Genomic DNA, 24,344 nt, shown 5'->3' on the forward strand with positions numbered 1-24,344 from the left:
GATTTATTTATTTATTGTTATATTGTTTTTGGTCCTTTACGAATTATAACCACTACCGCCATAAGACTACCTAGTACGCTTCTCTCATCCACATAAGACTTTCCTTTCAGCCCGAATCAACACACACAAAAGAAAAAAACCACCGAAAAAAAGCATGAAACCCAGTTACAGGGCGCGTTTCACTCCTCCAGCTCGCCTTGCCCAGGCCCTATCTACCTATCTACCCTATCTGGTCCGTCTCGTCACGTCTCGATGGATGATCGTTAATAACTCAGGGCTGTCGCACTTAGTCTAGAAACTCGTAAATTCCGGTCCTGTAAATCCGACCGACCAGTTTTGTCTGGGCTTCCATTTTTTTTTCTTTTTTTTTGGTTGCGGGGATCGTTTCGTTCATAGTTCCTTGGGATAAGTTCCTTGGGGTGTGGGGGGAAGAAGGAGCGCAAAAAAACGCACCGCCTTACGCAAGGGAGGAGCTTCTCGGCCCTCCCAGCCCATAACTTGGGATTATTAGTACTCTGCGGAGTACCGGTAGGATCACCTAAGATTCCGATGTTGGAATCCATATTGTCGATCTCATCATTGGAAAAAATGACATCTCCTACAACTGCTACATCCTGAGCTGGAAATAAATCCACTTTCTGTACGGAGTACCCCGTAAACCTCACATGAGCCCTTGAACTTGACATATCATACGGAGTAACTACCACCGGGAAGCATACCTCCAGGCTCCAGTGTCAATCCTCAATCGCAACCACGTAAAATCGAGCAATCACACTTGCATTGTGAATCTTCAGCTCATGACGACAGAATTGCTCGAAGCAGTGGAACAAATTAAACATGCCATAGCTAATCGGAGGGCCTTTTGCAGATACCAGCCATACAATGTTAAAATCATACAACAAGAGCAGACGCCAAACCTCCCTCTCCAAGACTGGCTGTGGGCATGAAACAGTTTCAACTTCAACCTCACCGCTAATCCGCCCCCAGCCACTGTCTTCCACCATGTCTCACTAGGTCGTAACAAAGGAGCAACTTCACCCAAATCAACACTGCAATCTCCAGGAAAGATGAATCAAGTAGAGCGCCTAGCCCAGACCTCCACTCAAGCAACATTCTTCAGCGCTAGGTTCCCATCCCTCTATCTGGCTTGTACCACAGATTGTCTTTCTGTTTGTGATCATGGAGTTGATGCGGCTGCCACTCGCTGTTAACCTCATGTCCAGTCATCGGAGCCGCCCTGCTCTTTCTAGGCACATCTTCCATGCGAGCAAAATGAGGCAGGATGCCATGTGCATGAACATTCTGGGGAACTGCCAAGGCCATTGACTTTGGTCCAGCCAGACCGCGATCTTTTATCAGGCACGGTGCAAGGAGCGGCGAGAAGGAATGCTTCACACTCTCCACATTGCTCCGTTGTCTAGACTGTAGAGGGTCGTCTGCAAGGGCAGGGCCGCTCCGTCTGTGCGCCGTCCTGGGATTGCCTATACCACCAGAGCCAGACATAAGGGCGAGCTGGGTCACGGAGTTGGGAATCTCGAAGAACGGGGTCGTAGGACGCTTCGCAGAACCGGCGCTCCTGTAACATATTCCCATCAGCGTTCTGCCACATTCAATCAGCAACATCATACCTTTCATGTGACAGGCCTCGCCTCTGTGTGCTCGCTTGACGACCAAACTCCGTCTTGTGGGACATGTAGCTACGCGTTGATTTAGACCCTCGAGATTAATCGCCGGGAACGGAGACTGAAGCTTACTCTTTTTCATGCACAGTGGCCCACGAGTCTGTGGTCGAGACATAGGAAAGCATGGAGCGTGCATCTTCTTCCTCCACAGCAACAAAATGACTCTTCTCCACGTCTTCATGGCTCCGAGGCCGATTGCGATACCTGCGGGAGTCCCGGCTAGAGCGCTGCCTCAAGTAGTCTGGCCCTGAGAAATCAGCGGACTTGGATTTGAAAGTACCAGCTTTCTCACTCGATTGAGTCGTCACTCTCTGTTCCCTAATGGCATTGGTAGCCGACGAGCTTGGTTGATAGTACCCATCGGAGGTCTGCTTGATGGGCTGCTCGGCGGCTAATTTCAAGTCATGAAGCAGACCGTCAAGGGTGTCACCTTGCCGGGCGATCTTTCCCATCTGACGATATACCTGCAGAACCTCTGGAGGCAGATCCTTGGTACATGTTGTCCAAGAAGTCTCATTGGCTTTCGCACCTTGTGCTTTGTTGTCGGATGTAGTATCATTCTTAGGGTCCACGGGCGGTACCTTGATAGAGATTGGCCTCCTCGGTTTCAGTCTCTGTGACTGCGTGAGTGCTTTGTTGCTCGTATTTGCCTCTTGGAGCACCGATCCTGGAAGATGACCAAAATAATCAGTCGAACCTTGCCATGGCATCAATGGCATTGGTGTTGAACTCCCTGTCTCGTGACTGGACAGCTGTGGCGGAAATGCTGTTGCCAGGGACGGCATAGCGAACGTTGGGACTGTACTATCTGAGCTGGAAGTGCATATGGCTTGTCCGAATAAAGCTGGATGATTCGCAGCATTGCCAGCAAGATACATTCCAGTAGGAGGTGCTGATTCGGACATGCCAGCATGGCTGCCCAACGTGTTCATTCTGACCTTTGCAGAGGCATATTCGAGATGCTCTCTGTAAATGCGGACTGTATCCAATTCTTTCACCAGACCGACACGTTGCTCGACCAACAGCTTCTTAGTCTGAGGGTCTAGATCCCAGGTGTGCATCGCCATGTATCTGTCTAAGCGTGCAAGTTGAGCCGATAGGTTGTCATGCTCTTTGGTGGCATCATCGAGGGACTTCTGGTACAGGGGAGTCGGCATCACCGCAGGTGTAACTTGCTGAGACTGCATTCCCGCTTGCCCGTTGATGAGCTGATGCCAATGAATTGCTGTAGGCGTACGGGACATGCCATATCCCGAGTAAAACGGGCTCATTAAGGGCGTAGCACCTCCACTACTAGCCATGCTGCCCGCCGAAAAGTCGGACGCCGTTAATATTGTCGGATGCGGCTGGATTGAGGGAGCAAAAGTGGGTAATGGATTGGGGGTGCTCAGAACATCATACAGAGTCGGCTGCCAGATACATGGGCTTGCATAGTTCAACATCGGGAACTCCGGCGCAGCAGGTATAAGATACTCCGGGGCCTGCATCTCAGGTTCCAGAAGCTGTTGGGTATCGGTCGGCCATGGCATATCGAGCGAAGGGAGCAGTCCTGAAGGCCCTGCAGCAGAGAGAAGATTTGGTGTTTGTCCCGAAGTCTGCAGGTACAGATCAAAGCTCCCATATGGGGGAAAGATGCAATCCACAGGTACACCAGCAGACTGGGAACTATGTTTGGAAGCTCCGATGCCATTAGCCGTGTCCCTGGTAGGTAGAGTTTCCTGCTCGAGATTATTTTGATTCTCTGCTGCAGATACAACCGAGCATTTTCTGTCGTCGCCGACTTTCTGCTGCTGCTGGTACGTAGGCAGCTTCATCTTTGGGGGTGCCTCCATCGGAACGATTCGACCCCCGGCTGTGACGCGTTGATGCTTTGGGGATGTGTGTTCCTTGAGAAACTGCGCGAAGCCGGAGTTGTTCTGTACACGATGGCTGCACGGTGGATCACTTGGCTGACTTGAGGTAGATCTCAAAGGAGGCTCGGGGGGTGCAGTTGTTCTTTCACTCTGACGCGAGAAATTTGACACGTTCCTTGACCGGTTCATGGATTGTTCGGACAACACGCTCGTGCTATGTTGGCGGAGCAAGTTGCCTACACAAGGTCGGACAGGGTCAGTCCAATTCACGGGCGGCCATGGCTCCTGGGGTGTCTCTCTTGCTCCAGCACGCGAGAAGGACGTACTGCCAACCTCACTGAATCTGTTGACATCGATCCGTGCATTGGAGCGCATGCCCATAAGAGCAGAGATATCATATCTAGCCATGCGGCCAGGATAAAAGAGGATAGGAGAGGAATAGAACAGAAATTAAGGGAAGTAGTAGGGCTTAATCTCGACAATGAATGGGCTCTGACGCGTTCCAAACAAGTGTTATGGGCTAGAACCAGAGGAAGGGGCAAGACTCAGAGATATTGATCGGGGTAGGTGATATGGTCAAGATTGGAGGTTGAGGTTGTTGTAAGATACGCACCTGCCAGAACACTGATTCTCTACGAATGGAAAGCGCGTCCGTCAATTGTGCGGTTAAAAATAACTCAAGAGCTTAGGGCCGATGTCAGAAAAGTTATAATCAAAGGATTAAGGTCTGAATGTCCCTGTGATAGCAGAGAGCCTGAGACAACAGGTGCGACCTAGCTCTCGCGTACAAGTGACAGACAGCTATGTTGAGGTCTACTTTTCATCCACAACGACAAGCTTTCGACAAGACTTTTTGGAGAAAGTGTTGGCTACCGCCCTATAACAAACTGCAAATGTGAATATGCTATAGCTCACAACATAGAGCTGATACTAAAACTGAGACAAACTGGTAGGATGGAGTATATGTGTCTTCCCGCTGGCCTTTCCTTACTTCGAAGCTGATGCTTAGTAGCACTCAAGTGATTCTATTATAGAGATAAAAATCAGATCTATCTTTGTAATGCTGTATAGTGTACTAATAATCTATTGCTGCAGTCATGATAATGGAAATGATAATAAACATGAAACTGACATCCTAACATTGACATCGGTCGGACGGAGAACCTCGATTTTTAAGTAACATAGAGACTAGTATCATGGTTTTTAGTTAATCTAGTTATTAGTAATTATTAATTATGCCCTCAGTAAACCAACATCAACGATTGCTTGTATCTTTACTTCTTGTCCATACCATAACGCCCGACCCAGGAAAACAACCCAAGCTTGAGTACTAGTAAACAAAAATCTCAACCAGCTCAAACCATTTTGATCACATATTCTCCCGCAGAGCTAGGTTCGAATCACTGGCCAACTTGATTCCTCCCTTGATGTCGGTGAGGTTCGACTTGTATCGTCGATTCATTCGAATGCCAAAGAACAAGAACCCAGCTGCGGCAACCATACCAATCACAACAAGGGTAACAATAGCGCCAATGACGCCTGCCACGCCAGGTGTTATACTGATGTTGTTCTTGCTACCCTTCTGAGCCGATGATGCATCAGCATCGTCGGCCTCCTCCAGAATCCCGGGACAGAACACCGCCGAGCTGGCGCCGCACTGGAGACACCACGCTTCGGTGGAGTTTAGGGCGAATTTGGTCAATTCCTCCTCAAACTCCGAGTACAAGACATCCGTGTTGCTGGGGCTGAGTCCGAACAGAGGATAGGGATGGAACTCTGCTTCGTCGTCGGTTCCGTTGCGCAAGAGGAACCGCACGTACAGTTGAGATGGTTCGGGGTAGGTTGGGTAGGAGTCGCTCTCGAGACTAAAGAGTTCGAAGATGATCGATGCACCGAGCGCAGGTCGCGAGTAAAAGTTTGACTGCTGCGGGGATGGGAGTCGTAGGAGGGATGCGAGAGCCACCGCCGGCTCGGCGTTGCCGAAGAGGAAGGTCAATTTGCTGCTGTCGCCCCGGTTGTAGATGTTGGTGTTGAAGGCATCCATGATACGAGACGCCATGGATCGGCCCGCCACAGCGCGAACATTGCCGCTCTGGATGGGACTGGAGGCTGTGGTATTGCCATTAGTCGCAAAGGTGTACTGGTCTGCGTACCAGTTGGCGAGCTTAATGTCGTCTTTGTTCAGGCTGCGGAGGAGCGATTCATTGTGCAAGTACTGGTACTGGAGAAATTCGGATATGGAAACAGCGTTGAGGTAATTGGCTGATGAGCGATCGAATGTGTCTCTCAAGGAGAACTCATACAGGCGGTTGTAGAACGCCCCTGATGTCTGAACCAGGTCTTGGGTCTCCGGGCTATTCCGGTACTCAAGGTCGGCAGTTTGATGCAACATGCAGTTCTGGTGGCCTGCAACGGTCACGGACTGGGGATCGTCGAGGCTCGCACTAACGACGCGGGAATACTGATATCCGCCCAAAGGTCCCGTAGTCACGGTGCCATTCGACATGAGGAAAATGGGATCAAAGAATTGAGCATCGTATGTCTCATTCAACGCCGGATAAAGTCCCTGCATGAAGGCCTGAGCGGATGCAATCACAGAGGGGTCCGTGGTGGCCAGGATATCGATGTCTTCGTCTGCAAGTACATAGGAGGAAATCCGTTCGATTCTTGTACTGGGACTAACGTCCGTCGAATGAATCGCAACATATCGATCACGGAAGGCCGATCCAGCAGAGTACAGCTCACTGGCGCCATAGGGCGTCACGACACTCTCACGGGGCAGCGCTGTCGGGACGCTGTCTCCGTGCAGTGTATAGGCAAAGACAGCCCAGACCTGTTCTTTCAGGTTTTGTGCCGATACTGGAGTAGTGGTTTGCAGCACTGCAGTAGCCAGAGCCAAGAGGATTTGGCGTGAGGACCGCATCTTTCAGGCTGGGAGTTTGAATGAGTCTAGTAGTGTATATTGTTCATAGGATTGATGCTTTGGTCACTCCAAGACTCCAACTGACAGAGCCGAAAGAAACGAGACGGGGCTGGGAGAACTCCACCATATATGCTGGGAACTTGGAATTGTCGTCCTGATGGAACAGTATCCTCCAGTGTACTATTTAACCTGATAAGTCTGCCTGACCTTCGTCCTGTCTTGACCTTCGGGCCTCATTTCCATGGTTCCGATGTTGATGCAATGAGTTGCTCCTGTCGTTACCTAGTTCTAGATTCATTGGAAAGCCGTGTCAACCACTATAGGAGTCTGGCCAGTGGTGTCAGTACTGCAACTGCCGCAATTAGTGCTTGCATGGCCTCCTTTGAATATTGGATGTTTGCTGCCATGTCCATTGCTGCCACTTTAACGAGCTTGCATGACGCGATATACACTTCGTAACATGACAATATCGTAGTCACGAACAAACTCATGACCTACTAGTCTGCTCATGGTGGAAAGGGTCTCTAATTGGCCTGGAGGACTCCGGTGAAACTTCGCAGCAGACTACATGGCCGACTTGATGAGTCGATGACGCCTAGACGGAAGGTAGCATTCAAGTGGACGCAACCATGGGAGTCACCACCCCGCCGTAGCAGAGGACAGGGTACATTTTAGTAGAAGCAAATCTTGCAAACGAAGAGGGATAGAGTCTGATTTGACTCTCAGTCAACAACAAGCTGTCTTGTGGATAAGTACTTGAAGTCAAGTCTGGGTGTTAAAGGAAATATACGGCAGCCAGGCAGCCAGGAGGCACGCTAAGTCCCAAAGCGGGATTGGTGATCGCTGGGTCTATAAGTTTGGCAACCGGCGGCCTGGAGACTAGCCTGGGAAGTAGCCTAGGTAGTATGCAGGAATACATTATAAAGTTAGTACCTAGTAGCTGGAGAGGGGGGTGATAAGAATTATCAACATAGGGTGAAGATAAAACACATAGTAGTGAATCATTCGAAGTGTACGGAGTACTCCAGTAGTTGCCTATTACCTAGTAACACCCAGCTCCCCCTACCTTAGTTAAGGTTGGTGACCCAAAAGAGAAGCAGGCCGGATTCCGGCCGGGGGACAGAAAAATCTGACTGAGTAGTAGTCAGCAGCTGGAGAACCTCCGTCTCTCCGCCCGTCTCAACTTAACCTAACCACTTCTAAAGCCCTACGCTTGCGCCCTACCCCTAAGCCCTCATTTCTGCTCTTGGAAAGGACAGGCATCTCCCTCCCATCGGGAATCGTCCCTATCATGGCCGACATAACTGCAACAGGCCCCAAAGTTGAGGATTCTATAACCTCTGAACTCCCCCCGCTCCCGACCGAGACTGACAGCCATGGTGAGTTGTGCTGGGGGCGACCTGAGAAGGAGGCGATTCTTCCCCGTTTGCTGCTTGCTCTGAACCCAACCCAATCCGATCTAAACAATCATTGCATGGCTTTGGACGTCACAAGACTATACAGTACTACTGCTCAACTACCTTGCTATGTTGCTAATTTGTTTGCTGCTTAAGTGACTCCCAAAATGTCGCATCCCCTCGAGGAAGAGGACGGCTCGGTGTCGCCCCGGGCTTCCAAAAAACGTCGTCTCGAATCCGAGCCGACCGACCTCGTCTTGCCGCCACACCCCAGTGAATTGACAGCAGACCAAGTTCCTGGAGATCAGATCGAACAAGAACTAGCATCTGCGTTGGGCCCCAGCATCGTGGACACGGTGGAACATCCAGAAGACACCCCGACTCAACTCGATAGCGCTCAACTCGATGGTGCTCAACTCGATGGTGCTCAACTCGATAGTGCTCAACTCGATGGCGCTCAACTCGACGGCGCCCAACTCGATGGCACGGCAACGGACACCGCAGTTGCGCCCGAGGTGACTGCCGATATTGATTCGGATATGGCTACTGTGATCTCGAGCATCATGAATCACGCCGAACGTGTGGAGGAACAAGTTGTGATCGGTCAGCAACAGCTGGCGGACACCACAAGTCCAGCCCCAAAAGGCATGGTTTTCGTCAAGGCCAACTCACACCTGAAGAGTCAGAGTTTGCCTATTTTGGACAACTTGGTATGTGAAACAGTGTTTGAGATGTACTTGAAAAATCAAGAACGAAAGCAGCTGACAAAATACCCTCCCACAGTCTACCCAAATCCTCTCTTTGCTTGCCAAGTCTTCGTATCAAGAAATCACCTCATTCGTTTCCGAGCCGGAGACGGAGAGTGGCCAAGCCTACGCTACCATGCGCTCGCTGTTCGATCACACGAAGAAGGTCTACTCCACCAAGAAGTCTTTTCTGTCTCCGACCGAACTGGAGCTTACCGAGCCGTCGCAAGTTGATATCATTCGAAAAGCGAACCTGGCGTCCTTCGTCTCCAGCATCTTTGGCACACAGGAGATTGGATTTTCTGAGCTCAACGACAACTTCCTGGATGTGTTTGTCCCCGAAGGCGGTCGTCTTCTCAAGGTGCAAGGTGCTTTGTTCCTGGAACTCAAGACTCAGGCATTCATTGCATCCATGAACAATTCAGAGCGAACCCGAACAGAGTTGCTCTATGATCTCTTCCCAGATGACCTGGAGCAACAGCTCCTGGACCGCCGCTCAGGAACTCGCCAGCTGGCTCCCAGCGAGGCCGACTTTGTCAAGCGCGCCGGATCGCGCCGTGACATTCTACTTAGCGACGTCAACAACGAGGAAGCCATGAAAGCTTTGCCAGACAAATACCATTGGGAGGACTTCCTCCGGGACCTGAGCTCCTACATCACCAAGAATTTTGACACTATCAGCAACCAACAGGTCTGACTCCCCCCTGCCTACTTTGATTATTCAGTGTGCTAACGGCGAGCCAGACGAAAAAGATCACAAAGGGTCGCCAGCCATCCTCATCGAATGGAGAATCTCAGGAACCTCCTAGCGCCCCCCTTCAAGGCCAGTTCCCGGTCTCGTCGCAGCCACCAGATGTTCCCGTCGATCGTAACATGCACGGCGATCTTGTTGCTCGTGCGGCGCGTGCGGCGCAGATTGCTCTTCAAGGCCACGGATTAAGGCGCTCTCAACAGCAGCAGCAGTACCAGCAACAGCAATCTCAGCAGAACCAACAACAGCCACATCAGGTGCACCAGCCCCAGCAACCTCAGCCCCAGCAGCACCATCAGCAACACACAATTCACCAGCCCCAGCAGATGCCGCAACAGCAGGTTCCTCAGCACGCACAGCCGCAGGGCGGTCAGATTTTGCATGGGTACTCTGCTGCTCAGCCGACGAGTCAGATGCCACACCAGCAGACTCACCAGCAACCTTACCATCACAGTCCAGCGCCGTCTGGCTACCAGCACCCGCCCAGCCAACTCACATTCCAGCCAAGCCCTCTCCAGGCCAATTTCCAGCAATACAGCCATGTGACCCCCGCATCGATTCCGCGACCCAACTCGGCTGCTGCCAATCACGGATACATGCCCGGGATACCACATTATTCTCAATCGCAACCCACCCAGGTCCTCTACGAGCGGGCTCGCATGGCAGCATCTGCCAAGTCATCGCCTAGCAGCCGCAAGTCCGGATTACCTAGCCAGCGTCGTCCCTGGACTACTGAAGAGGAGAATGCGTTGATGGCAGGGTTGGATCGCGTCAAGGGACCTCACTGGAGTCAGATCCTCGCCATGTTTGGCCCTGGAGGAACCATAAGTGAAGCCCTGAAAGATCGTAACCAAGTCCAGCTCAAAGACAAGGCTCGCAACTTGAAGCTGTTCTTCCTTAAGAGTGGCATCGAGGTGCCCTACTACCTGAAGTTCGTCACGGGTGAATTGAAGACTCGCGCCCCAGCCCAGGCTGCCAAGCGGGAAGCCCGCGAGCGGCAGAAGAAGCAGGGCGAGGAAGACAAGGCCCATGTGGAAGGCATCAAGGGTATGATGGCTCTTGCCGGCGCCCATGCTCAGCCAGTTGGTCTGGGTCACGGACACGATGCCATGTCTGCCTCCCCTGGATTGACCCATGACCCGAATGCTCATTCCGCTTTTGACCAGACGGCGGAGCAGAACCTGATGCAGACCCTCGGTCAAGAGGTGCATGGAGAGTCTTTCGGACAACCCCAGCATCATCATCATCATCACCAGCATCACCCGCACCCGCATCATCAGGATCAGATTGATCCGAATATGCATTTGGGTCAGTGATGAGATCGAGGTTCATGCTCAAACACCAATTAACTTCACTTCTCGATCGTGCTTCTTTCCTCCCTTGATCGAGTTGTATTATTTCTTATGGTTCTTTCTTTTCTCTTCTTCGCCGGGGATTCTGAGCGGTTTCACTGTCTACGACTGTCTATTTCTGTGATTCTTTGGTGGGACTGTATGAGGGTTGATGCATATGGTGCGAATGGTGCACGAAGCTGTAGGAGTATCTTGCGGATTGTACAACATTAACTGAATAATCATGTTTTCTCATTTAATTACTTTCTGTCTTTGTGTTTTTTTTTCCCTTTTCACTGAACAATACTAAATGAGAACAAATAAGTCTTTGTTGATAATGAAAGTGTCTAGCTAATGCTTGCCAGTTGGCTGTCCTGTAGCAAGTAGGTAACTAATTTCGCAGCAGTCGGGCCGAACGCGGCCAAGAGAGACAGGCCATGCTCTGCTCCTCCGCCCCAACCACCGCGGCAGTTGATAATTCAATTCTATCCCAGGTCGCTTTCCCATTCATTCACTCCCCCCAGGAAACCCCCGTATCACCTCCAATCCCAATCAGGCGCTGCGATAACACAATTGCAGGGATTATACTTGAACCTGTATAAATTGCTTCAATACTGCTGACCTTGCATTCACCGCCGACGCCTTCCCCTCTCACCCATTGGACTCCCTTGCGCTTCCCCATTAGCCACTGCCAACCATGGCCGAATCATCGTCATCACAGCCTGCTGTTCCGCCTTCATCGCAACCTCCTCCTCCTCCCCCTCCTCCTCAAACATCATCATCGACTGCAGCTTCCTCCTCTACGCCCGTTCCTCCTCCATCCAGCCAACCCCCTGTCACCTCACCCGGCACGGTAGTGCCCAAACAAGAACCCGACGTCGCCGATAGCAACGCCAATAAGGTCTTGGATGCTCCAACTGAGCAAGAAGACGTCGACATGACCAACGCGCCCAGCACCAACGCCAACGCCAACGCGACTGCGATCAGCGGCGCTGACGATGTGGGCAATCCGGTTCCCGCGCCGACCTCCGTGGACGCACTCGCCGCCGCCGCTGCGCCGTCTAAGAAGGAGACCAGTCTCCGGGAGTTTCTAGGGAAGATGGATGAATATGCACCTATTGTACGTTTTCGTTGTCTACCCGGCTGCTCCCCTCGCTTTTCTCCCACTGTCTAGCGTCCTCCATCCACCCCGACCCCGCCGGTCACTAACTATTCCATACCATCCATCCATTCACAACTGTGTCCTTCTCTAACAGTGACATCAAATTATTAGATCCCCGACGCCGTAACAGCACACTACCTCACGCTGGCGGGCCTCCCACCCCCCGGCAACGGCCCCAACCAGACCCCGCCGCACCTCGCGCGCCTCCTCGCCCTCGCCACCCAGAAGTTCATCGCCGATATCGCGGCGGACTCGTACCAGTACGCTCGCATCCGCGCGTCCAACAGCTCCTCCGCCAACAACCCGATGGGCAGTTTGAACGCCGCCTCGGGGTTGGGCATGCCCGGTGGTGCCGGGGGTGTCGGGTCGACAGGCGCGGCGACGGGCCCGTCGGGTGGAGAGGCAGGCAAGGGGAAGGCGGGCACACATCTGGGCATCCAGAGGCCCGGGTTCGGCGGTGGAGGGTCCGGAGGGTCGGGTCAAGGTCGGACGGTGCTCACCATGGAGGATTTGGGCATGGCGGTTGCGGAGTATGGGGTTAGTGTTAAGAGGGGGGAGTTCTATCGGTAAAGGGGGCTTGATGATTGTCGGTTGAAGATAGGCGTGGAACAGTGGGCTCTTATACTAAAAGCGGGTTGGGTCGGTGAGCAGATCTTCCTACGGGGGCTCCGTTTGATATGAAGTTCTCTTCCTTCTCTTTTGAGGGGCAAGGCTGGCTGGTTTGCTGAGTTGATGCCATGCTTGCTTTTCTCTTCTTGCAGTCCTCCTTGGTCGGGGGGCGCTGGGTTGTCTGTTTGATGGCGTATATTGCGGCGTGAGGGGGTGGTGTGTTTCCTGAACGATAGATATCCTGCATGCTGGGCCTTGGGCCTGCACAAATCGGAGTATGGGTGTTTTTTCTGGGGCGGTTTCAATTCTACATGTATATGCAATGCCAAATAATACCCTTACGATCGATCCTCTTTAAGCAGCAGACTTTGGGACCTTGAATCCTCGTGTGTCATGGATAGATAAATAATACATAATATACATAGCCATCCCTCTTTCATCTCTATCTCTTTTACCGAGACCTTTCTCCAGCATATCAAGCACAAAGAGAGAAAAAAAAACGCCAAACACAAACTAGAATGCAACTTCAGTTTCAACTTGCACAGAGCCCATCTCCCACTCGCGAAAGACGAGAGATTCCAAGCTGCGCAAGTTCGCAAAAGGCCCAACCATAAGAAGAATAAAGGTATCGACAGACAACCCCCGACAACCCCAGACATGCCCCATGCCCCATGCCCCCATGCCCCTGGAAAGAGACAAGATCTATTTGTTCTTGGACATCTTGTAGGTGAAACGCTTGCGAGTCCTAAACCCCCAAACCCAACGGTTAGCGCGCATGCACAATCTCCTTTGGTAAACCGTTATCCTTGCTCCATTCCACCCAGCACCCTCACCCTCATCTTCTCCCCCCCTCAAACCCGTCCAAACCGAACCCCAAACCAAGCAGAACACAACAAATAAAGAGGAGGGGGAACATACGGCACGAACTCCCCCAACTTCCGGCCCACCATCTCCTCGGTGATCAGCACGTCGTGGTAGGTCTTGCCGTTGTGGATCGAGAACTTCAGCCCCACGAAGTTCGGCAGGATGGTCGCGGCGCGCTTCTGCGTGCGGATCGGCGGCGTCCCCGGGGGAGCGGGCAGTTTGCGCGGGAGTGGGAGACTATAATCGTTTAGCTTTTGCCCGAGGCGTTTATTGGTTTGTTGTTGGGTTTGGGATGGGGGGTTTGGTGGGAGCGGGTGTTTGACGGCGGTAGCAGTCTGCTTGGACCGTATGCCATGGAGTGTGTGTGGGCTTGGGTTTGGATCCTGGGCAGGGAAAACGTACGGGACGATGTTCGGGCCTGTTTGATGGGATTGTTAGTGAGCTGGATTCAGTGTTGATTATACTGGATGAAGGGCAAATAGAGGAGTGACTGACCTTTCCAGACGGAGCGGCTGAGGAGGGCTCGCGTGGGGAACATCTTGAGAGGAGAGAACCTTCTGTGGTGTAGGTGGTTTGCTCCTGGTTGCGAGAAGGGGAAAATTGTTGGAGTCGACGGGCGGGCGGGCTGGGCGGGCTTTGGATAGTTGCAAATCGGTCGGCCGGCGGAGGAGGTCTGCGCGCGGAGGTGATTATGTAAGATCTTGCTTGGGCTTCCGCCCGCCATCTATCTATCTATAAGTATGTGGCGGGACAGGTGAGGTTCGCTATTCTACTTACTACTGGGATTTTAGCAGAGGAGAGATGTTTCATATTTGTTTTGTTTTTTGGGTATAGTTATATATCTGCGATGGGTTCCATTTTGATGATGCTAAATGCTCGGGTGTTGTATGGTGGAAAATGGTGCTATTCCTAAAGCCGCCAGCGACTGTAGTGGTTTTCAAACTGCAACTATTCTTACAATTACTCCAAGGCGAGTTCCTCCAGTATCCGAGTCAAACTCCTGATTCCGTTCAGGACGTTCTCGTCCGGTCCCTGGCCAGGGGTCCAGCTCGCATGCGCAAAGTCGATCAGCCGCAGGTCATGCACTTTAGGGGGGTCCTCTTCGTCCTCGTCGAGATCCAGCTCCCCCAACTCTGCGACTTCGGGGCCGAGGTTGATATTGATAGCCTGGTGAGAGACGCTGCCTTGGCCAATGGGTATATCAACCACTTGGAAAGACCCCTCGGAGATCTCAAACTCGACGTTCTCCTCCTCCTCTTCGTCGTCATCGTCCTCTTCTTGCTTCGACTGGGGCTTCTGCTCCTCTTCCAGCGCCTTCTCCATGGCGTCCGGATCACCCTCGTAGACAATCAGCACACTCGACGAGTACATGCGACTTTCCTCGGACTCCAGAACCTCCTGCACCTGTTTCAATTCCCCAGCTAACCGTCGCGCGACCAGCTGGGTCCGATCCACAGCCCCGGCTTTGGCCCCAGCGAGGAACGCCCGGAACCCGTCCTTGATGTTGTTCGCCGTGAGCGAGCGGCCGTACCATTTATCGTAGCGCTTGTAGCCGTCCGCCTCGATGACCTGCCCCTTGGCGCCCTCGGCGCCCTCGTACTTCGTCGCATAGGGGTCGGTCCGGCTCCCTTCGTCGGTCTCCCCACTCACGCCCGTCCAGACTTTCATCCCCGCGATGCGAAACCCCAGCGTGGAACTCGTCGTTTCCTTAGACACCGCGTCCAGCTTCGCACGCTTCAAGGGCGGCGCATCGTCCGCCCAGAGCCGCGCACCCAGCTTCACGTCCAACACATTGGGTCTTATGAACCCCGCAGCCACGTTCTCCAGCACGATCGAGATCCCCGTCTCGAGTTTCTTTCCGTTGGAGGGAACCCACGACGACTCCGCTGCTGCTGCTGCTGTCGGGCTGCTTGAGCTGGCCGTTTCGGGGGCTGCCGTCACTATGGGGGTCGCCGTCGCTACGGCCGCTTGGGCTTGAGATGCGACGGTGGCCGTAGGGGTATCCGACGCGGAAGAATATTCCGTGCCGGGCAGCATGATGGCGCCGGCTTGCTGGGCCGCGGCGAGGGCCAGAGGCTGCTGGTCATTCGCGGAAGTTAACGTGCCGATATATGTGGGCAGAAATTCTTGGAATGCCGGGTGTAGGGCGCTGGATTCGTAGAACGCGACTTCTTGAGCGGTGCAGGGCTTCGCGATGAAGGTGCCGGATACGGTACACTGGACGCCTTCGCTACAGCAGGGTTTCTTGTTAGTAAGTTCGCCGAAGCTTCAATTCTAAGGACGGCAAGGATTTAGGCTGCAGAGTTGAAGCGATATCGTGTTATGTTGGTTGCGACAAGGGAGCGGGATGCGACAGGGAAATTTGTTGCGGCACACTCACTGTCCGGCGGCGGCATGGTCGAAAGCCACGAAACTGTCGTGGTCCAGCTTTGCGGTCATCGCGTTCTCTGATCGCGAAGACGATTGCATGATGAAGGGGATTTAGAGCACAATAACAGGGAGGTCAATCACTGTCCAACAGAGACCGATGGAGTTTAGACGGCATTCCGCATGAGTCACGGAAAGGGACGGAGATTCAGCAGGCGGGAAGTTGCAGGGTCGGAGGGTTGGGAGAAGATGAGAAGGAGAGGGAAATCCTCCAAAAGTGGGTCAAGGAGGGAAAAGAAATATATTCCTGTTAGAAGCAAACAAATGCCTAGCAGGGGGTGGGGGAAAGGAAAGGAGAGACAAGCCACAACAGGCGGGTTGGTTTGGTTTTTGGTTTGGGTTGGCACTGTCAATAATAATGAGAGAAGTAAATGGAAAAATGTCGGGGAAGCCGATCTGAACCCCCAAGCAAGGCTGAGGGGCATCGATCATCATTTAATCTTATTCAAAATCCACATCACGGGGATTTTTCACCACGAAAGCAGGAAGTCAGCCTGGAATTTCACAGCCTGGCTGATACGATGCGCTTTAGCATAAGATCGTCTCTTATGCTGACTGGATCTGGTGGCACAAGGCAAGAATAAGTTAATCTCGCCTGCTTTCTATACTTCTGAATGGTCTGCCGTCTGCCGCTCAACTCTTTCGGGTGTCTCCAGACAACTCTCGACTGCCTGATAATGTGTCGATTTTAATGGCTGCATTTGTCTTGGGACCGTTTCTCAAGCATCACATGGCAACTGACTATCTGTATACTTCTGCAATGTGCCGGCGATGTACTGTACTATAGAGAGTAGGAGGGAAGTTACTACTTGTCTTAAGGTATTTTGTATAGCGCACACACTTGTTCTTGTCTTGGATACAATCATTGTATCAAAACTCATCATAATACTTTCATACTAGTTTCATCTTACTTTGCTACAAAACAAACAAGTATCTATCGATGTCGTATCTTGTCTCAGCCTGTATATCCATCAGAAATGTCCATAACTGCCAGTCTACAAACAGCCCGAGGCAACCTGCATGGACAACAACCCATTCACTGACGGTATCATGAGGGAGCCACGCCCTGCCCTTTCCTTCACTGCAAAATCACTGCCAGCAACTCTTCTCCTCCCTCATGATTCTCATTCTCCTCAACTCCATCATTTACCCTCGTTCTTTTCTTCCGCCCTTCTCGTCTCTTCTCGTCTCTTCATCCCATAGCTTCTAGTTTCCTCTTAGCAGACTACCTTAACACCTTCCTACTCGAAGATTCGAAATGGAAAACAAGGAAGAAACCTCGTCTTCTACTCATTTTTCTACCTCGGACTCACTGAAACAGGCAGAAGATGCTCAAGCTCAGTTGGCCTCGGACCCGGCTAACACCCTGAACCTCGAATCCACCGATTCAGTCTCCACGCAGGGGCAGGTCGATAGCATCGGGGAACAAGAAGCTCCGGGATTCTTCGACAACATCATCAAGCTCAAGAAAAAGAAAAAGAAAAGCAAAAAGTCAAGGAGCAAGCGTGGCCTGGTTTGTCTGAGAACTCACGTCCGAGGACTGAGCTGACTGTAACAGGGCAAGCCCACTGGCTTTGAGGAATACTACGTCGATGCTCCCATGACCCCAGCTCAGTATGAGACTGAGCAGGTTTTATACAACCCGTATGTTATTATACCGTGTTTTTCAGTTCACTTTCAGCTAATTATACGTCACAGGTCTCGACCAATCATTCAGTAAGCCTTTCATTTTGACGGAACACTCGTGATGCTGATCTGTGGTAGTCGGATTGAAGATGCCTTGCAACGCTACCAGAACAATCGCCGCCTCGAGAATTTCCGAAGAGATATATTCCTGAAATACTTGGCCTATGGGGGTGTGGACGTCTCTCCGAGGATGTTCGCAGGCTCCGATCAAAAAGACCTTCAGGACCTCGACAGCGAGCAGATCCTTCAGGCTAGAACGCAGACCAGCATCCCAAGGGACACAGCAAACCTCATCATCGACTTTGAAGCGGTGGTCCGGGGCTATCTGTAAGCACTGGCCTAACTCAAAGTAAATTGTCGCTGACAGCGAACAGGACCTCCTACTTCCCATCCTACTTCAACCCCGAAACCGAAGACATGGTCAACCTGGGTACGGTCACCATTCGAAACTTCCTGTCCTACCTACTGTATCATGAGGTCTGCCCAGAATACAAGGACAACATTGAACAGGCCAGGAAGTCGTGTGACATCGCCGCTACAGAGCTTTGGAAGAATCAGCAGTTCATGGTCAAAGGGCCCGGCCATTTCAACAAAGCCTGTTCTACGCTCTTCGGAGGCCACCTCTATGATTGTTACACTGAGGAAGACGACGAAGAACGCTCGTGGGCGGACGGTCCTCCCATGACTAGAGATGTGGCGCGCAAGGTCGTGAAATTCGCCCTCGCTGGTGCGGGAACAGATCAAATGGCTGTCGACTTCCGAGATTTAGCTCATACAGATGAATTAATTTCCAAACGTGTAGATGATATCCACGGCTTTGAGATTATGGTTATCCATCCTCCGAACGATACTGTCCTTGACTTCTACAAAATGCACGCCCCCGACCTCGTTCCTGTTGGCCGCATCACCGCGATATCCTACTGGGACCCAGCAAGGCCGGCATGTGATATGACCCCGGAACAGCGGCAGCAAGCCATGATCCCAGTCATTTTCAGTTTCTATGTGGAGCTACCTCTTTTGCAACTCTGTTATCCGGGTATGAAGGTGATGACACCGGTGTGGATGATGAACTGTGGGCTTGATTACTTTGAAGAGACCTTCAACGTCTACGGCACCATCTACACGGTTCTTGCAAATGACCTTATGCTGGGGTGGAAGAAACCACGGCCGGTGAGGGACACTGCGGACGAAGACGATATGGAGGCCGAGGAGGATGATGCTTCTGAGCAGGGTGATGGGATCGCGGATGTGCAGGATGTACTCTAAGCACGTTCCAAGCGAGTGTCAAGCTTGGATTTGACAGCAGCAGATAGGTTTAGCCACGCATGGAATTTACGTAACTGACTAGCTCAGAGAATAAGACGACATGAATATTGTTCAAATCTCTTATATAGAAGCCTAGCATTGTCATCTTCAACGAACATACACTCATTATGATCAACAGCGTCAAGCTTAAGACGACTTCAGAAGCAGTTTTCCGGTGGTCTTACGGCCTTCCAGATCACGGTGTGCCTCGGCGACATCCTCCAGAGGATAGACCTTATGAACTCTAGCCTTGAGCTTGTTTGACTGGAGCAACGAGAAGAGCTCGTTGACGTAGAACTCAAACTCTTCGCGAGTCTCGATGTAGCCGAACAGCTGAGGACGAGCAACCTTGACACACTTGGGGGAGAGCTTCCTGTAGACGAACATTCATTAGCCTTGACGGACATTGCAACCCGGAGATCTCATCAATCCTTACTGTAGAGGCAACGGCGGCACCGGACCACTGGCATTACCGAACCAGACGATGGTACCCTTGCGCTTAACGGCCTCCAAGCTTCCCTCCCAGGTGTCCTTGCCGACGGAGTCGAAGACGACATCCACGCCCTGACCCCCCGTGATCTCCTTGACTTTCTGGGGCCAGTCCTTGCCGGCCTCACTGCGGTAGTCGATCACCACATCCGCGCCGAGACTCTTGGCCAGCTCGCACTTCTCCGGACCCCCGGCCGTGCCGATGACCTTGGCGCCGATCGACTTGAGCACCTGCGTCATGAGGGTGCCCGCCCCGCCGGCGGCAGCGTGCAGCAGCACCCATTCGCCCTGCTTGACCGGGTAGGTCTCCTTGGCCAGGGTGATGACGGTCAGGCCGCTCAGGAACGCGGCCATCACGTCCTCGTCGGAGAGTCCCTCGGGGATCTTGACCGTCTTGGCCATGGGCACGGCGGTGTACTCGGCGTAGCCGCCCGTGCTGAGCCAGGCGACCCGATCCCCAACCTGCAGGTTGTACGGGTTGGGCCCGGGGCCCAGCGCCACGATGGTGCCGGCACCCTCCCGCCCGAGGATCTCGGGCTTCGCGGACGGGTACAGTCCGGTCCGGAAGTAGGTGTCGATGTAGTTCACGCCCGAGATGTGGTTCTTGACCAGCACTTGGCCCTCCTGGGCACTAGGCACGGGCTGGTCGGTCTTGAACTCCAGGACCTCGGGACCGCCTAGCTTTTCGACCTGGACGGCCTTCATGGTCTGAGGGACGGACATGGTGGTGTTGGTGCGGGTGGGGAAGCTGATAGGGGAGAAAGGCGAGGGTCGAAAGTGAGCGTTTAGAGCTGCAAGGCGGAGCGCCGGGGGTGAGAAAGACGCAGTTGGCGTGGCGGTGCGGAGTAGACGAGGGACGATGCGATTGAGGGGCATTGGAGGGGCAAGGATTGAGAGTGGAGGGAGGGACGGGGTGATCGGTGGGTTATATCCAACGTAATCAAAAAGATGGATAGTTAACACGAGCACTATCACTAATCTTCAGGCGGCTCAATTCCGAGATGCTTGTTTTCTGTCATGATCTCGAATGCTCGTGTTTACTATCATTAATAATTCTGGTTCCTTTTACCCCACACCTTTCAACCTATCGTTACGTCTACGCTTTGCGACGAGGTGGTTTTCCCCTATCGATTACATTCAATATTCATCTAGTAAGTGCTAGGAGTAGGAGTAGGAGATCTTTTACGCGGCATTTCTTTGACTCTTCTCTATCTCATCTCGCAACTCGCATTTCGCAATTGTGTCCAGCGTCCACCGTTCTTAAATCTTCATCCGACGGAGTGACGCCATCGGCATCATTGCCGAACCGTCGGATATCCGCGGCCTCAGCCCGATCATCGCTCCGAACTGCCGACGGCATAACTATGTAGGCATAGCTGAGTCATGTATTGCATAGCAAAGCACAACTTCCCGCATGGCGGTCTTACCCTTTCGGGAGTACCCCGTTGTCTTGCCCGCCCGCAGTGGAACTAAACTACTCGATGCATCGATCGATGATGCTCCAGTTGCTTTCCTCCTTCCACAATCCCACGATGGTGTCATCGCACTCCTTCTGACAGCGGCCCTGCATCACCGTCAGACGTATATCCCAACTTTTCAACCCATCACGCCAGCACACCCCTCCCAAAGCCCTCGCCTTCTTTTCAATGCAGCTTGCCACCCATTACCTCTTCTCACCGTCTTTCCAGCTGATATCATCGCATCGCTTGCCGCAGATGAGATGCCCATTGGTCGATGCGCACCATACGACCAGCATCTACAGGTCAAGAATGCTGCAGCTCATCCCAATGGTGGCATATGTAGCCAGAGGCGCCCAATACAGACCGTGATCGTGTGTGGCTTTGCTTAAGCCCTGCTCTTCTAGTTGCCTGTCATGTCTGTCAGGCCAATAACCATCCCTCTAGTTCGCCGCCTGTGCCTTGGGGATGACGCCTTTCCCGCAGGTTAAAACTTCGCCTGCTTACCTGCCCCTGGTCGAACAATTGGCACCTGAACCGACGACAAAGGAGGGGTGGGACAAATCAACGGCCAGCTTCACCTCTACGCATGCACGATCAAGCCATTCTCCTGTCCGGGGATCAGAATGGTTTCATCTTCAACGACTCCTGTTGACATGGCTCAGGCAGGACCATTCGTTCCCAACGCTTGACATATGGCCACGATCGTCGTGTTTCAGCGTCGGGGGTGATTGATTCGCTCGCTGTTAACGCCCAATCTCTGGGGCTGGATTCTGATAGGGCCAGTACCCCGGCCAGAGGCGCTGCCCAACCGGGTTCCCATTGGGGTCGATTTACTTTATATAGTCTCTCCGTATTCTCTGTGCTTGTTTTTCTTGTCCCTGGAACTGTACATCAGGACTACTAACCATACTTTCGCCTAATACTTAATTCCAATCGCCCCTGGAAGGTTTTCAGAGACTGCCCCAGTCTTCTGCTCACTAGTTGCTCCAATTTTTCCTGCGCCGTTCGGCCCCATTCCAACTCAATTGCTGATTCCCTGACTCCGCCCGGGGCTTGTGTGTTTTCTGTTTACTTTTGATTGTTTGCGTCCGCTGGATCCTTTGCTCTTTCCTCGAGAACGTTTCTCTCGTGAGTCCGACGTTCGACGGATTTATAATGCCAACAGCCAGGAACGTGATTCTGATCCGACGTGCCACCGCAGGATAAATCCCCAGGAGTGCCGCCCTCACACCAATTGGAGCCTTGTATTCGACTGGATCAAAGTTTTCTTCTGTTCTGATTTTTGCTTTACCCCTCGTCGCCATGTATCTCAGGACCAAGGTGCACTTGCGCTGGCGCAAGCAGACCCAATGGCCACCTGCGCCTTCCGTGGAAGACGAGACGGTATCCCTTTCTCGCGAACTACACGGGATGACCAAGCTAGGAGAAAAGCCCGGAGTGGAGGGTGTCTGCTCTCGGGGAACTATTGACCAGCATCCAGTGATCGTGGATGTGCTATCCTTCTCCTCAGTTGTTCACACGACGATCTATGACGACTCAGTCCGCGAGAGCGGCTCTGATGACAACGCAGGGCCGCCAACGCCGTCAGCGGAAATTGAACATGACCCAATGCTCTACATTGTCGAGGATGATCAGGCTGTGCCTCTGTCGACCTCATGGGCTTCTTCAGATAAGATTTGCGCTCCAAATTCGCTAGCACGCCCGCAGCAAGCCCGAACCCCGAGCAAGACCGTCGATGGCCGGCCTAGCGGAGCCAAATTCAGTACTCAGAGGGACAGTATTCCCAAGAGAGATTTGGCCCAGGGATCCCGGACTGGCCCTGTGACATTCAACACGCCCGCCAAAGCGATCGAAACCACAACCACGGCATCCCCGCCTGGTTTGAAGCGAGCGGGCAGTGCGAAGCCCAGTTCATCTGCCAAGCAGGTGACCAGGCCTCCCATGCCGAAGCTAGGCCATCAATCTGATTCGGCTGCCATTGGAGTGAAGGGTTCCTCGCTCAAGCCTCCGGCCTCACCCACAGAAAAGTCTTCCACTGGGCCTACTTTGGCTGAGAGGATAGAGGAGAAGTTGCGCCAGAGGCAAGAACTTCGCGCATCGCAAGAGGCTTCACAGAACCACGATCAGAACAGTCCGCCACCTGCAGCTGCAGCTACCCAACCGATCGCCACCGTTGAGCAAGCAGGCCTCAAGCCATCCATTACGTGCCCTAATGGGTGCGGCGCGCCACAGGCTAACCAGCCGATCCCTTCTAAGTCTACATCGACGGCCAAGGAGTCTACTGAACACGAGAAGAGTGAAGAGGATCCTTTCTCGGCCTCATTTACTGCAGCGCTGGCCTCCGAGGCCCCAGCGCGGCCCTCGATTGGCAACAGGCCGGATGGACGATCCCAGTCTTCAGACAGGGCACAGTCGGTGTCCTCGCACACCCCCAGTAGACGTGCTGTGTCTTTCCTGGATGACACGTTGCAGCGGCCTGTGTCACCCGATGAAGACCCCGAAGATGCTTACCAGACTGGAAAACAAGTTGGTCGGCGAAGCTCTTCGCAGGGTGCCGTGCGCAGAAGTTCTCCTAAGCCCCAGTACTTTCTGTCGCCTTGCCCTCGGTCAGTTCCTGTGGCAGGATACCAGGACTGGCACACCGTCAAGGGAATCCCTCACTTGGATATCTGTCCATCCTGCATGAAACAGATGCGCAAGTCCCGGTTCCGAGATCTCTTTGTCCTAGCGAGCCCCCGACCCCGCGAAGAGAAGGTTCGCTGTTCCATGAATGAGCCATGGACGCGCTTGGCATGGATGCAGACACTCAAGAAGCACTTGGACCACCTGGATCTGCTCCTGCAGATCACGCGGCCACCGTCAGGCAGCAAGCCTTGCCCGGGACGCACTATCAGTGATCAGTACTGGTACCGTGTGGTGGACCCGGACACCGACATGTATCTCCCGCAGTTCAACGTATGCCACTCCTGCGTTCGCAACCTGAGGACTTTGATGCCGCGGCACCGGGAGACATTCAAACGCAGTGCCACCAAGCAGGAGAGGGCGTGTGACTTTGTGACTGACAGTGCTCGGTTCGTCCGCTATATCGACTGCCTGGATATGGCCGCCAACCGAGCCGAGCTGGAGCATGCGGTGCGGCCGGACATCCGCGAGTTCCTGTCCTATGCGCGGCGCAAGGTAGTACTTCGAGATTGCCGGCGGGACCGGCAGGTTCTCAGCACCTGGCACTACATGCCGCAGCTGCCTGAGCTCACGGTGTGTGAGGACTGCTACGACGATGTGGTGTGGCCGCTGGTCAAGGCCAAGCTCCCGATTGCGCGCAAGTTCTCGACCACGATGCGGCTTCTTCCTGGGGAAGGCCCGTCGCGCTGTCGCGAGGCGAGCTGCCAGCTGTACTCGCCACGGATGCGCATGAAGTTTCAGGAGGCGGTGCAGCTGGACGACCTGACGTATCTGAAGCTGGTGGCGCTGCGACGTCGGGAGGCCGAGCAGCGGTACCGAGACCGCCAAGCCGAGCTGCTGGAGGATGCCAGTCGGGGGTATGAAGTTGAGAGTGAGATGCGGAAGAACATGGAGGAGTGGAAGCGATGGGAGTAGCCGGATGACGGGTGTGTGTGTGTGTGTGTGTGTGTGTATCTTTACTGTTTGATTGTTTGTGC

At 53.1% G+C, this 24,344-nt stretch overlaps 9 protein-coding genes across 9 annotated transcripts; 4 read left to right on the forward strand and 5 right to left on the reverse strand.

The window, feature by feature from the left end:
• Window positions 1-1,122: 1,122 nt before the first annotated feature.
• Window positions 1,123-3,943, reverse strand: BO95DRAFT_515501 (uncharacterized protein; the record flags this gene model as incomplete). The annotated part of the gene is made up of 4 exons (XM_025591758.1): window positions 1,123-1,576; window positions 1,629-1,697; window positions 1,755-3,771; window positions 3,862-3,943. 4 exons carry the CDS (start codon window positions 3,941-3,943, stop codon window positions 1,123-1,125), a joined length of 2,622 nt encoding a protein of 873 aa, XP_025440979.1.
• Window positions 3,944-4,736: 793 nt separating this feature from the next.
• BO95DRAFT_172881 (uncharacterized protein) lies at window positions 4,737-6,616 on the reverse strand. The gene has a single exon (XM_025580831.1). It carries the CDS (start codon window positions 6,456-6,458, stop codon window positions 4,905-4,907), a length of 1,554 nt encoding a protein of 517 aa, XP_025440980.1. The 5' UTR covers window positions 6,459-6,616; the 3' UTR covers window positions 4,737-4,904.
• Window positions 6,617-7,729: 1,113 nt separating this feature from the next.
• On the forward strand, window positions 7,730-11,000 carry BO95DRAFT_444080 (putative MYB DNA binding protein (Tbf1)). Its single transcript, XM_025586809.1, has 3 exons — window positions 7,730-8,565; window positions 8,639-9,292; window positions 9,346-11,000. Exons 1-3 carry the CDS (start codon window positions 8,023-8,025, stop codon window positions 10,666-10,668), a joined length of 2,520 nt encoding a protein of 839 aa, XP_025440981.1. The 5' UTR covers window positions 7,730-8,022; the 3' UTR covers window positions 10,669-11,000.
• A 165-nt stretch (window positions 11,001-11,165) lies between these two features.
• On the forward strand, window positions 11,166-12,803 carry BO95DRAFT_444081 (putative TFIID and and SAGA complex TAF10 subunit). The gene is made up of 2 exons (XM_025586810.1): window positions 11,166-11,803; window positions 11,957-12,803. Exons 1-2 carry the CDS (start codon window positions 11,381-11,383, stop codon window positions 12,413-12,415), a joined length of 882 nt encoding a protein of 293 aa, XP_025440982.1. The 5' UTR covers window positions 11,166-11,380; the 3' UTR covers window positions 12,416-12,803.
• A 324-nt stretch (window positions 12,804-13,127) lies between these two features.
• BO95DRAFT_444083 (mitochondrial 37S ribosomal uS19m domain-containing protein) lies at window positions 13,128-13,912 on the reverse strand. Its single transcript, XM_025586811.1, has 3 exons — window positions 13,814-13,912; window positions 13,373-13,736; window positions 13,128-13,199 (listed from the first exon to the last, which is right to left on the reverse strand). The coding sequence occupies exons 1-3, from the start codon at window positions 13,854-13,856 to the stop codon at window positions 13,157-13,159; spliced, it is 450 nt and encodes a 149-aa protein (XP_025440983.1). The 5' UTR covers window positions 13,857-13,912; the 3' UTR covers window positions 13,128-13,156.
• A 255-nt stretch (window positions 13,913-14,167) lies between these two features.
• Window positions 14,168-15,787, reverse strand: BO95DRAFT_483175 (inositol polyphosphate multikinase; the record flags this gene model as incomplete). The annotated part of the gene is made up of 2 exons (XM_025590281.1): window positions 14,168-15,548; window positions 15,699-15,787. The coding sequence occupies 2 exons, from the start codon at window positions 15,785-15,787 to the stop codon at window positions 14,279-14,281; spliced, it is 1,359 nt and encodes a 452-aa protein (XP_025440984.1). The 3' UTR covers window positions 14,168-14,278.
• A 1,216-nt stretch (window positions 15,788-17,003) lies between these two features.
• Window positions 17,004-18,991, forward strand: BO95DRAFT_499430 (uncharacterized protein; the record flags this gene model as incomplete). Its single annotated transcript, XM_025590957.1, has 4 exons — window positions 17,004-17,258; window positions 17,304-17,389; window positions 17,510-17,758; window positions 17,806-18,991. The coding sequence occupies 4 exons, from the start codon at window positions 17,004-17,006 to the stop codon at window positions 18,695-18,697; spliced, it is 1,482 nt and encodes a 493-aa protein (XP_025440985.1). The 3' UTR covers window positions 18,698-18,991.
• BO95DRAFT_365955 (quinone oxidoreductase family protein) lies at window positions 18,884-19,948 on the reverse strand (the record flags this gene model as incomplete). The annotated part of the gene is made up of 2 exons (XM_025582721.1): window positions 18,884-19,109; window positions 19,173-19,948. 2 exons carry the CDS (start codon window positions 19,946-19,948, stop codon window positions 18,884-18,886), a joined length of 1,002 nt encoding a protein of 333 aa, XP_025440986.1.
• A 2,039-nt stretch (window positions 19,949-21,987) lies between these two features.
• Window positions 21,988-24,282, forward strand: BO95DRAFT_366025 (uncharacterized protein; the record flags this gene model as incomplete). Its single annotated transcript, XM_025582726.1, has 2 exons — window positions 21,988-22,940; window positions 23,121-24,282. 2 exons carry the CDS (start codon window positions 21,988-21,990, stop codon window positions 24,280-24,282), a joined length of 2,115 nt encoding a protein of 704 aa, XP_025440987.1.
• Between the last annotated feature and the right edge of the window lie 62 nt (window positions 24,283-24,344).

The sequence above is a fragment of the Aspergillus brunneoviolaceus genome (assembly GCF_003184695.1).
Source record: "Aspergillus brunneoviolaceus CBS 621.78 unplaced genomic scaffold BO95scaffold_44, whole genome shotgun sequence".
Classification (NCBI taxonomy): domain Eukaryota; kingdom Fungi; phylum Ascomycota; class Eurotiomycetes; order Eurotiales; family Aspergillaceae; genus Aspergillus; species Aspergillus brunneoviolaceus.

Coding starts and splice junctions, on each gene's coding strand:
- BO95DRAFT_172881 (XM_025580831.1), bottom strand. CDS start 6,458: ATGCGGTCCTCACGCCAAATCCTCTTGGCTCTGGCTACTGCAGTGCTG.
- BO95DRAFT_444080 (XM_025586809.1), top strand. CDS start 8,023: ATGTCGCATCCCCTCGAGGAAGAGGACGGCTCGGTGTCGCCCCGGGCT. Junction 8,566..8,638: donor TGCCTATTTTGGACAACTTG/GTATGTGAAACA, acceptor ACCCTCCCACAG/TCTACCCAAATCCTCTCTTT. Junction 9,293..9,345: donor ACACTATCAGCAACCAACAG/GTCTGACTCCCC, acceptor ACGGCGAGCCAG/ACGAAAAAGATCACAAAGGG.
- BO95DRAFT_444081 (XM_025586810.1), top strand. CDS start 11,381: ATGGCCGAATCATCGTCATCACAGCCTGCTGTTCCGCCTTCATCGCAA. Junction 11,804..11,956: donor TGGATGAATATGCACCTATT/GTACGTTTTCGT, acceptor TCAAATTATTAG/ATCCCCGACGCCGTAACAGC.
- BO95DRAFT_444083 (XM_025586811.1), bottom strand. CDS start 13,856: ATGTTCCCCACGCGAGCCCTCCTCAGCCGCTCCGTCTGGAAAG. Junction 13,737..13,813: donor CAGCCGCTCCGTCTGGAAAG/GTCAGTCACTCC, acceptor CCCATCAAACAG/GCCCGAACATCGTCCCGTAC. Junction 13,200..13,372: donor AAGTTGGGGGAGTTCGTGCC/GTATGTTCCCCC, acceptor TTGGGGGTTTAG/GACTCGCAAGCGTTTCACCT.